The sequence below is a fragment of the Pyricularia oryzae genome, chromosome 5, assembly GCF_000002495.2.
Source record: "Pyricularia oryzae 70-15 chromosome 5, whole genome shotgun sequence".
In the NCBI taxonomy this organism is placed as follows: Eukaryota; Fungi; Ascomycota; class Sordariomycetes; order Magnaporthales; family Pyriculariaceae; genus Pyricularia; species Pyricularia oryzae.
The window spans coordinates 1953078-1964342 of record NC_017852.1 but is presented as its reverse complement, the minus strand read 5'-3'; the positions used below and the strand labels follow the sequence as shown (position 1 = coordinate 1964342).

Genomic DNA, 11265 nt, shown 5'->3' with positions numbered 1-11265 from the left:
TGGCCGTTGTAGCCGTGTGGTACATTGGTTGGATCTCCTCCGCACAGCCAGCAGCTTTCGGCGGTGGAGTCGCGACCGCCAGCCTACTTTGCAGCAGGGATGTTCCGCTGCTCCAGGGTACCTAGGCCTGGGTACCCGGCCCCATACCCTTGCAAGAACCCTGTCGTCTTGACCTCTCTTCCAATCTAAGACCATTACGGTACTGCACGGAGGAGGACCTCTGATTTCTGCTGCTGATCTACCTGCCTCCTCCTTCTCACCAACCAAAAAGGAAAGCCTTTCCTGCCCGCCTTCTCTCCTCGGGACCTCTTATCCTCTCTCCTCTTCTGCCCACAGTACTCCCTCGTCACTTTGAGCGCACGAGGTAGCAGAAGGAGGTTTCGTGTTATCCTTGGATTCCTTTTCTTTTTCATAAAAAACGTGGCAAGGTAAGTCAAACAAAAAAAAAAAAGACCATCCATCAACGATGCTTTCGGGGTGCGCCTGCCTAGGTATGCTTGCTGCGATGCAGGAGCATGTGGGTTGGGTTTCTGGCTGGGCGGTCTGCTCAAATGTAGACTTACTTTCCCCATGCCATGCCATGCCGCCGCCCACCGCCTTATACATACACCTACATACAACTACCATACATACCTCCAGCTACTACCACCCTGCCAGCCTAGTCCACCTGCGCCTTTATACCTAAACCCCCAACCACCCTTTTATTTTACTCTTCACTTAACATACTTTACTTTGGCGCACGCAGCAGCACACCGTCGATCCATCATGTCTTTATGACTCTTACCCTTAGGCAACCTTGACGGCCACTAACACATGCGCCCCGAATGTTCCAGGTCGTCCAAAGAAGTTACTTCCAAGGAGCTTGTTCCAGCAGTTCGGTTCAGTCCAAATTCTAGCTTTGTAGTCGAGCCGACAAGTGGCGGAATCAAAGTTGGACCAGCACGCCCTACAGAGCGCGCAAACGACCGAACTCGAGCTCGAAGCAGTTTTAACAGGCAACTATAAAGCCTCGCCCTCCCACTTCCTCGTCGCAGGCGCGCAATCTCGTCGTCGCATATTCTGCAATTTTCTGCACAGGCCCCTAGCCCGCATTGTGCTACTTTCCTGTCGCGCGCCAACGGCTACATACTCGAAAAGCATAGCCAGTTCGCCTCTTGGAATCCGAAGCCTTCGGCGTTGTAACGATCTCTTGTCCAACCGTTGGTCACCGAATCCGCGCCCTTGTCCGCGAACGAAATCTGGCTGCCATAGTCGCACTCGTTTCTCAGTCGATCATTTTAGAGTCTAGGGCATCAGTAGCCCTGTCGTAATAAGATTTTGGACCTTGTGGCTCTGCCTTATTGACCGGCACTTTGCGCTGCACAAGCTTTCCTGCAGCCTCTTGAGGAGCGGGCGGGACAGCTCTCAGTGTAATTCAACACCGAAAAGCTGGATTTGCCGTCGATCTCCCAGGTTTCTTCAACCCGAGGCCCCTCAGACTTACTCTATTACAGCACCTCCCAGCGCCCCTCGTTGTATGGGAGTGACCAGAGGCTGCCATCTTTTTCCTTCCCCCCTCCCCACCAGGCCTACTCGACGGGTACGGCGTCTCCTCGAGTTAGCCCAATAAGTTCGTCTAGCAGCTCGAACGCCGACTCGTATTCTTCTTGCACCTCGGTTGCATCTTCCATCGGGCCCAAGACTCCGCCGTCGTCGTCTCTGCCAGTCGGCGCAACTCTCTCAGGACAATCTGCGAATTCAAGCGCTGGATACGATCAGTATCCAGCCATGAACCAAGGACACGACATGTACTACCAGCAGCACATGTCTGCTGGCCCAACACAGCAGCCGCCAACTGTCACCTCCTACAACCCTCAGCCCCCAATCATGCAGCCCAGCCATGGCTCTTATCCAGCTCCTCCTCAGCCTTATGGCGGATACCCGTACACAAATGGCATGCCATCGCCGCAGGGACCGCCTGTACCCGGTCAAATGGGCCCAGGAAGTGTCTTGCCGTCGATAGCAGGGCACCATGGACAGGCCCCCGGTCCCGTCGCAAACCAGTACTCGGGATTCGACACCAGTGGTCAGATTGCCCCGCCTGGGATGAAGCCCCGCGTCACTGCCACTTTGTGGGAAGATGAGGGATCTTTGTGCTTTCAGGTTGAAGCACGCGGAGTCTGCGTCGCTCGCAGGGAAGGTGAGACGATTGGTCTAGGTCCTTTTTTTTAGTGCATGTAAGGAATGTGTCACTGATCGTTTCGTCTCCAGATAATCACATGATCAACGGCACTAAGCTGCTGAACGTCGCTGGAATGACCCGTGGCCGCCGAGATGGCATCTTGAAAAGCGAAAAGATGAGACATGTGGTCAAGATTGGCCCTATGCATTTGAAGGGCGTTTGGTATGCAACATTCCCTATTTTATTATTAGCACTGCCGTTTGTTTCTAACAATGATCAGGATTCCGTTCGAGCGGGCTCTCGATTTTGCGAACAAGGAGAAGATTACCGAGTTGCTTTACCCCCTTTTCGTCCACAACATTAGCGCTTTACTCTACCACCCCGCCAATCAGAACAGGAACAACCAGCTCATGGCCGCAGCAGAACGCCGCAAGGCCGAAACTGGCGGCATGAGGAATCCTCAAGGCCCTCCAGGGCTTCCAGCGCTGCACCACCACTCCATGAGCCAGAACGGATCTCAATCTTTGTCAGGGAATATAGGCCGTCCCAGCCTCGATCGCGCCCATACTTTCCCTACCCCGCCCACTAGTGCTTCCAGTGCCGTCAACATGGGCAGCTCTGATAGCTTCACATGGCCGCCCCACCAAGCTATGAGCAATGGGCAGCAAAACCCCATGTCAATCGACACCAGTCTGAGCAATACTCGTTCGATGCCCACCACTCCAGCAACAACTCCTCCTGGAAGTACGCTACAAAGCATGCAGGCATACCCGCCTGCCTCGCAATCATATGATGGCTCAAGACAGCTCTACAACGCTCCGCAACTGCAACAATCCCCCTATCAACCTACCAGCACCAGCCCGCAAGACCGATCCCTCTACAACCAGGCGACCTACGTTAAGTCCGAGATGGGCCCGCCATCGGCCAGGCCTATGGGCTCTGTTCTCCCCGGAGATCACCAGAATGATCAGAAGCCCGTCAATGGCTTGATGCATCCCCCTCAAGGGGCCGATCAGGGTCACAATAACGGGGTGGAAGATGAGGCTGATCACGAGCACGACCCCGAGTACACCCACGATAGCAGGACGTACGACAACAGCCAATCGCAGTACAATTACACCGCACCCCCTGTCTCGTCCATCTCTAGTGAGCAGGCGCATGTGTCTACAGACATGCCGCCGGGTGGACAACATGGCAACTCAGGTCGCTCGACACCACGCAGTGCCGCTGCTCCTCAAGCATACTATCAACAGGCGTACAGCACTTCGCCTCGGTCAGCGACGCACCAGTCCACGAGCAACTTGTACAACGTAATGAGTAACGACAGGGGCTCAACTACTAATGGTTCTGCCAACGGAGACGTCTACTCTCAATCGACGGATCTTTCCAACGGCTACGCGACTCCAGTAACGAATGGCAACGCCAACCTCAAGCGTGGTCGTGACGACGACGATGACCGTTCGAGCAGCAGTGGTCAGATGGACCTCAAGCGTCGCAAGACTTTGATGGATAATCCCATCTCGTCCCCCGTGTACGAGACAATGAACCGCCCCGCGGCTGCCATCGCGCACCCCGTGTCCAGACGCAGATAGGAACTCGCCATCTTTGTGAATCTTTCGGAGAAATTCCACAAGCCTTATGATTCAGTTCTTCTCCATCAACCCCTTTTCGAACCTTTATCAACGATTTCTTAGTACTCATCAACGGCGTCACGGTATTCGACATGACGACAACGACTTTTTTTTCCTCCAATAATTATGAGATCCGAAACCTGTGACATATCAACATGCATCATGCATTAGCAACTAGTTTTGTTCCAACCAAACAAAATGTAGTTCACGAGCTAGGACACAGCAGTCGTCTTGTTTTTAGACGACTCATTACATACGACACGAATGCATGCGACGGAAGTAATTCCCGAACCAATAACGGAACGACTCTTAATATCTTTGTGAACTTCGGACTCTCAAACACCATCTCTCCTTTGTCGGCTGCTTTGGCTTACTGTATTTCCTGTCTTGTGTGGCTTAGGTAGCCGGATCGATCCGGTTGCTAAGCCGGTAACAGGAGGGCACCTTGATCAGGACAGGGAATCGTATAGGCCATTTGGCCCGCTTGTTATGACCCTAGGCGGGCCTCGATGCATCATGGGAATTTTTTACACTTGTTTTGTCTTTGACGTGTTTGGATCTGGACGGGAGCACTGGGAGAGAGCGTACGCTTGTGGGGAGCGTGACGGGATACTGGTGAACGCGGACTCCGACGACTAAGTTTTTATGAAATACGAAAACAAGAGTGTCGTCGCTGTCTACGACCAAGCGAAATTCATGGTTCCTCATTTGATAATGTTTTTGCTGCTGTTTTCTTTTTTTCTTTTTTCTCTTTGTCATACCTAACGACTTTAACGAATTTCCTTGACTCCAGAAAAGTCATTGAGAGGCGGGGGATATTTTTTTGTCTTTCAAGTTTCCTTGCTCCTTTATCATTTTGCTTTGGGTTTTATTTTTGGTCTGCTTCCTTCGAAATCCAAGGGCGAAGGACGTAGCGTAAAATTGGCTCTCGGTCGGTTTGATATCATGAAAATACAAAGGAGAATAGAGGCTTTAGCTACATTTGGTTCGTGCTTACAGCTGTGATTTGATAGTCCGTGACATGCAGTAGAGTGGGAGTCTCGGTAGTCCCCCAATGGCATCAACTTGGCAGGCTGACATGCAGGCCCAACGGCTCCCATGCATCCGTAGAGCTAAGGGATCGTGTGGGTTAGAGAACAATGGGTGATAGACTTCGTGTTTTACTATTCTCTTTCCAGTGGTGGTAAAGGTTTCAAGGTGATCGTAGCTGCCTACCTTGGGTACCTACTTAACTTTAGTGTTTAATCGCAAACTCCCATCGGAGATTTATAGCGAATAGCATTGTAGTTCCATCCTCTCGTATGAGTTTCCAAGAACAAGCAAGTTCCAATTATTTGTTTACTTTGATTGCGCAGGTCACGTGAGGCTCGACCCTATTGCTGCGCCAACAACGTTGGTGTTTACCGTCAGAGCTAAGATTGCAGGGGGTGAGAACTCCTCCTTTTCTGCCTTGTTGGCGTCCCGCGCCGTGGTTACACCGCTTTGAGCACGCTTGTTTGTCAATACGACATTGGGAGGTCATTCAATTCTTATCAACAAGATCTCTTTTGCAAAAGCTGCATTGACATATTGACGGCCCAGAAACTGTCGCTGGGGATCGCTCTCGCAACAGTAATAACAACAAGGAAAACGACCAATCGGCCATTCGTGTTCGTTTGTACCTACCTTAGCCTTGTAGCTTAACCCTGCGCACCTATCATAAGGCCAGTTGCAGTGGATTGGACTATGGCCGATTCCACCACCACTTCGGAAACGACGCATCCGCTCACTCCTTCCCACGTCGCGACCCTAAACGTTGCAACAACGACAGCAACTCGACCCGTAATCAAGCGCGACAGCTCGTCTTCGACAACAATGACTTCGGTTTCTGGCCAGGGCAGCTATTTAGACCCTGACGCCAGCGAGGGTGACAGCTCTCCATTCCTTGATACGAGTGCGGGCAGAATCGGCCAAGACCACCAACAAGAAAACGTATCGCCGTCAAAGCCGCCGAGACCTAGACCAATGTCTCGAATCATATCGGGCGGCGAGCTCTCGCCGTTGAAGATTCTACAAGACAGGCCAGCAGCCCCCGTGTCGCAGACGGCAGAGGGGAACCAGCCTCCTGCAAACGGCGAAATGGCGCCACCTGCGTCGGCGGCACCTACAACGGTCCGGAGCCCGCGTAAGCCCTCCTGGCCCGACAGGAGGTTTCCCGTCCGCATCAGCTCTCCCAAGGCGAACGGTGCAAACACAGCATCGCCACCCCCTCACGCACCCTCGCCGCTGGCCAGTCCGCGAGCGGCGAGCCCCCGCGCCGTGCACGAGCGACACATGAGCTTGGACAATGTGATGCGTGAGGACCCAGGGCTGCAAAAGGCCATTGCGATCCTGGAGGACGACACGACTGAGATGGGCGAGTCGGAGGAGGAGGCGGACGACTTGACACTAAGCTTCGACGACAAGGGGCCGGCGGGCCTAGCCATCAATGGCGGATCTGACAGGGGATCAGAGGTCGGCGCGACTGCTGACGAGTCTGTCGGGCCGGATGATACCATGTTGAGCACCTTCAGCACCTTCTCGGCGGTTCCAAATATGACCATGTTTGCGAAAATCGGCCACACCCCAAGCAAGCACGCCGACCTCGGCGTACCCACACCCAGAGCTAGTCGGGATGGGGGGAGGCCAAGTTCGCCGTCATATGGGAGCAGACCGTCTCACTACTCGGATGCCCGAGATACCACCAATTTATTGCTGGAGTTTACCGAGCAGCTGCGCTTCTCGCAGGCGCAGCAACAAGCCCAGGCCCATGGTCGAATCTCGCCGTCCAGAACGACGCCCAACTTGGCACATGGCGGTTCCGCAACGGTGGCGGCAACGCCCAATCGCAAGAGCATGGTAAACCTGTTGGACTTTGACATCCCACCAATGCCCACCCCGCGCAGCGTTCCTACAATAACGCCGCGTGAGCTCGAGAGTCTGAAGTCAAACTTCTTATCCGAAATCAGCAGTCTCAAGGCCTCTCTGAGCGGCAAGGAGGCCGAGGCAATGTCGCTCAAGGTAGCAGTTGGCGATGCAGAGAAGCGTGTTGGGGCATGCATGGAACAGCTGCGAGAGGAGGAGACGATGAGGGAGCAGATTCAGGCCGAGCGGGACGACTGGGAGCGCCGCGGTCGAGAGATGGAGGCGGTGCTCCGAAAGGTCAAAGAGGAGATCGTCATGGGCCAGCGCGAACGTGACGAGCTCGAGGCCAAGCTGGATGAATCAGAGAAGAGGCGAGAGATGGCTGAGACGATGGCACAGGAAGCCGAAAGTAAAGTTGCGGCGATGCGCGCGGGCAAGGCTGCCGAAGCCGCTATGGGCGGTGCCGACAGGGCGCCCTCTTCCTCTCCTGCCGGCCCCAATGGTGAAAAGGCCCTGACGCCCCGCGATGTCGAGATGGCCGTGGAGAAGGTGGCCAGGGAACTGCATGCGCTGTACAAGGGCAAACACACCGAAAAGATCACAGCTTTGAAGAAGAGCTACGAGCGCCGATGGGAGAGGCGTGTGCGGGAGCTTGAGGAGAAAATCGATGACCTCTCCCGCGAGAACGAGGATATCCGGGCCGGCCGGCATGCAACCATGACGCGCATCGATCCCGCTGCAGCAGCTCTCGAGGAGGAGCGCAAGGCAAAGGCCGCACATGACTCGGCGCAAATCACTGAATTACATGCCGAGGTAGAAAAGCTTGAGGCTGTGATCAGAACGGTGCAGATGGACAATGACGATATGAGGAAATTGTTGGAGCAGGAGCGGGTGGAAAAGGGAGAACTAGTCCAGCTCGCCGAAGAGATGATGAACATGCAGCAGAGCTTCATTGGATCCAATGCCACACCGGCTCCCAAGGTACCAACAACAGCTCGGAAGCAAGCTCCTGCGGCTGCACCGCAACAGGCACCCCCGACACCTTCGCGCGGTGCAGCCACGCCGGGAAGGCCCCTCTCGAGGATCCAAGCCCCGGAGACGGTCCGAGCGGGCGCAAACCCCAACAGGATCTCCGGACTCCGAGCTCCCGGGTCGATAGCAGCGCCAAAAAGCCGGATCGGTGGCCCCGCCCAGCAGTACCAACGCAACAAGAGCCCTACGCTCTCTGGCCCACAGGCCGGGCCCCGCAGTGGCATCATGAGCTCGATCGAGAAGATGGGCAGTTACAAAGGGCGGTTAGAGTAGATGCCTCCTGGAGCCGAGGCGTGCAAAGCCACGACATGATTGAACTACGTTACGACGCTACGTTTTCTTTCTTACAACCGCTTGTTTTTTTCTCCTGAGCGACTTGTTTCCCTTGTGCGTTTTGTATGCTGATGATGAATGGAATTTGCGGCGGGGGTTGCGCTCTGGACACTTGGGACAGGGATACGGAGGGTGCGATGGGAGGGTAGCATGAGCCACGTCTTTTTTTCCTTTTCTCCTTTTGGCGATCACAGCCTGAACACATTTGGCGTCCATTTGCATATCGGGACAAATATCTTGAATTTGTTTGCGGGTACAGGGTCTGCGTTGAGTGTTTCACGAGATACATGAAGCTGTCTGTCTGTATTCTACTTGTTCTTTGGCGTCAAAAAATCTTGGCTGTCATGGCTTAATGTTTAGTTTTTCTTGTTTCTCGATCGGATTGCAACATGGAGCATGTATGCTGCCTTGAGGCTTGAAGACAAAGCCTAGCTTGGCTGTCCCTCGATGGCGAGGAGGAGGGCAGCTACCACCACATATGCCAAGGTTCATTTTAGCCACAACTGGAAGGGTAAGACAACGCCGACATTCCCAGAACGGAATACCGGCACTGGGACGCGGCTAAACGCTGCCAGTCACTTTCTGCAGCTGGGCTAACACATGTACGGAATTAACCAATTGTTCCAGACCAGCATATTTGGGGCGAAATAATACATCATCACGCGACATCATTTCGATTGAATAAAAGACTTGACGTGCGTATTTTCGTCGCGCAAACAATAGCAAAAATATAATATAAAAAACATGGACAGCACTGGATGGACTACGTTTGCAACCAGAAACCTCGCGGTCCCGTTGCTGCTGCTGATAGCGGCGGCGTCGGCGGTGGCGCCCGTGGCAGCAGCGCCGCCGAACCCAACGAGATCCCGAGCGCAATGGCCGCCGCCAATGCGGACCGGAGAAGTGGCACCGGCGGCGCCGCCGAAGCTGCTCCAGCGCGACTGCCCCGAGTACACATCGTGGGCGGTTGACCGGAGCCACAAGCCGCTGTCCAAGGGGCGCAACATGCTCCCGATGCAGCGGCCCGAGCCGGACTGTAGGATGTTTGTGGTCGAAGAGGTGGAGGAGACCATCAACGAGATGAGGCGGGCGATCGCGGATCCGGACCTGTTTCGGCTGTTTGAGAACTGCTTCCCCAACACGCTCGACACGGCGGTCAAGTGGCATGGGTTGGCCGCCCAGACGAAGGTAAGTTTTGGGGTGGGTACGCTGGACTGAGTTTGACTAACGGGTTGGTATGATCAAGGACGAAGAGGTATGTGCAGCGACCCTGTCTTGGAATTAGCAGTGCTTGGACTGGAAGCTGATGCTGTGGGCGACGCAAAGCTTACATTCATAGTCACCGGTGACATTGACGCCATGTTTGTGACCTCCTTTTATTTCTCAGATGTTGCAAATTATGGGCCAGTTGCCATGAAACCCAAGAGTGTTGCGGGTTTAAGGTTGTTGAACAATGAGTAATCAAGAAACATCACCAGGTGGTTGAGAGACAGCGCAAACCAGCTCCAGAGCTACAAATCCTTGTTGAGAGCAAACCCTTCCAGGGGCTCTTTGGCATCGCTCTTCCGCGGGGCCATCAACATGCAAGCCCGCTTCATCGAGAGGTCGCCGCACTGCAACGCTTTCCGAGCGCCGCCTGAGTCTGGCACCAGCTCCAACATGCCTGTCTCGTCAGATTATGTGTGGCCGACACCTGATAGGGAAGTAGTGTTTGAGTGCAAATGGGAGCTAGACAGCTTAGCTGCATTTTTGCAGGTAACGTATTCATATACTGCTTGCTGCCAGGTTTTGCAAGAGTCAAAAAGGGGGTGATGCTAAAGTCACGTCGTTACGTCAGTTGTCGCACGAATACTACGAAGGCACCGGAGACTTGTCCTTCTTTGGAAAGCACGGCTGGGTTAATGCGGTTGAGGCCATCATGAACACCACGACGAGGCTCCAGGCAGGCACGTACGCCGAGGACGGGCTACCTAACGTTTCGCCCTATCGCTTCCAGCGGCAGACATCTACAGCGAGTGAGACGCTCAGCAACTCGGGCGATGGCAACCCTGTCGTGGGTGGCACGGGCCTGGTACGGAGCGCCTTTCGGCCGTCGGACGACGCAACCATCTACCAGCTCCTCGTGCCGGCCAACATGATGTTCTCGAGGTACCTCGCGTCGTGTGCTGAGATTATGGCCAGGCTGGCGAGCGACGACACACCTGACGACGTCCACAGTCGCTTTCGACGCGGCCTGGCCCGCGACATGTCTGCCTTAGCCAAGCATGTCCGTCGCGGCATCGAGCGGCATGCTAAGGTGAGGCATGATGTCTACGGAGAGATGTACGCTTATGAGATTGACGGGTCTGGGTCGCACAACCTCATGGTGAGTTTATACCTACCTGTATTTTTAGTTGGTGGGTGAGCTGGACAGTGAGGTGGATGGTTGACGTGTCGTGTAGGATGATGCCAATCTCCCGTCTCTCTTGAGCTCTGCCATTATGGGCTTTGTGTCGAAAGATGATCCGACTTGTGAGCTATTCCCTATTGCATACCTTGAGCAGTTAGGCAAGAGGGCTTTCACGGTCTAACGCATAAGCACTGTGCCAAACTACACCAGATTTGAACACTCGAAAGTTCATCTTTAGCAAGGAAAACCCTTATTTCATGCATGGTCCGGTTCTCAACGGGTACGATGGAGCTGTGGTTGGGAAATCCAAGTTCATTTTTACGTCAACTGGCTGACTTGCACCTCGAAAACAGTACCGGTGGTCCTCACATAGGCCCGGGCATGGCATGGCCCATGTCGCTCATTGTACGAATCATAACCACGGACGACGACGACGAGATTATCGCGACGCTGAGGCAACTGGTTGAATCGACGGATGGCCTGGGGCTCATGCATGAGTCTATCAATACCTTTAGCGCAACCATGTATACTCGCCCTTGGTACGTATTTCGCTTTCCTAATTGCGCCCCTACTGGATGACTTACTGGCTGGCTAACCCTCCCTGCGTTTACGGCTAGGTTCTCATGGGCCAACGGTCTGTTTGGCCAGATGATGTTGGACTTGAAGAATCGTAAACCGCACATTCTGCAAACGGTTTACTTTCAATGAAAGCCTTTCCACGAGGATGAATTTCTGCCAAAGAGTAAAAACTTCAAAAAAAAAAGCATAGTAGGTTTTTATAATATGACTATTTTCGCATTGACGGCACCTTTGACGATCAAGACATACCAAATCAA

General features: G+C 53.9%; 3 protein-coding genes across 3 annotated transcripts; all 3 read left to right on the top strand.

Moving 5' to 3' along the window:
• The first annotated feature begins 271 nt into the window (after positions 1 to 271).
• Positions 272 to 4781, top strand: MGG_00692 (cell pattern formation-associated protein stuA). Its single transcript, XM_003718267.1, has 4 exons — positions 272 to 428; positions 834 to 2179; positions 2251 to 2383; positions 2442 to 4781. Exons 2-4 carry the CDS (start codon positions 1768 to 1770, stop codon positions 3751 to 3753), a joined length of 1857 nt encoding a protein of 618 aa, XP_003718315.1. The 5' UTR covers positions 272 to 428; positions 834 to 1767; the 3' UTR covers positions 3754 to 4781.
• Positions 4782 to 5517: 736 nt separating this feature from the next.
• Positions 5518 to 7980, top strand: MGG_00693 (uncharacterized protein; the record flags this gene model as incomplete). Its single annotated transcript, XM_003718266.1, has 1 exon — positions 5518 to 7980. One exon carries the CDS (start codon positions 5518 to 5520, stop codon positions 7978 to 7980), a length of 2463 nt encoding a protein of 820 aa, XP_003718314.1.
• An 804-nt stretch (positions 7981 to 8784) lies between these two features.
• On the top strand, positions 8785 to 11137 carry MGG_14663 (uncharacterized protein; the record flags this gene model as incomplete). The annotated part of the gene is made up of 9 exons (XM_003718265.1): positions 8785 to 9228; positions 9287 to 9295; positions 9367 to 9401; positions 9519 to 9795; positions 9878 to 10405; positions 10482 to 10551; positions 10640 to 10709; positions 10783 to 10968; positions 11047 to 11137. The coding sequence occupies 9 exons, from the start codon at positions 8785 to 8787 to the stop codon at positions 11135 to 11137; spliced, it is 1710 nt and encodes a 569-aa protein (XP_003718313.1).
• Between the last annotated feature and the right edge of the window lie 128 nt (positions 11138 to 11265).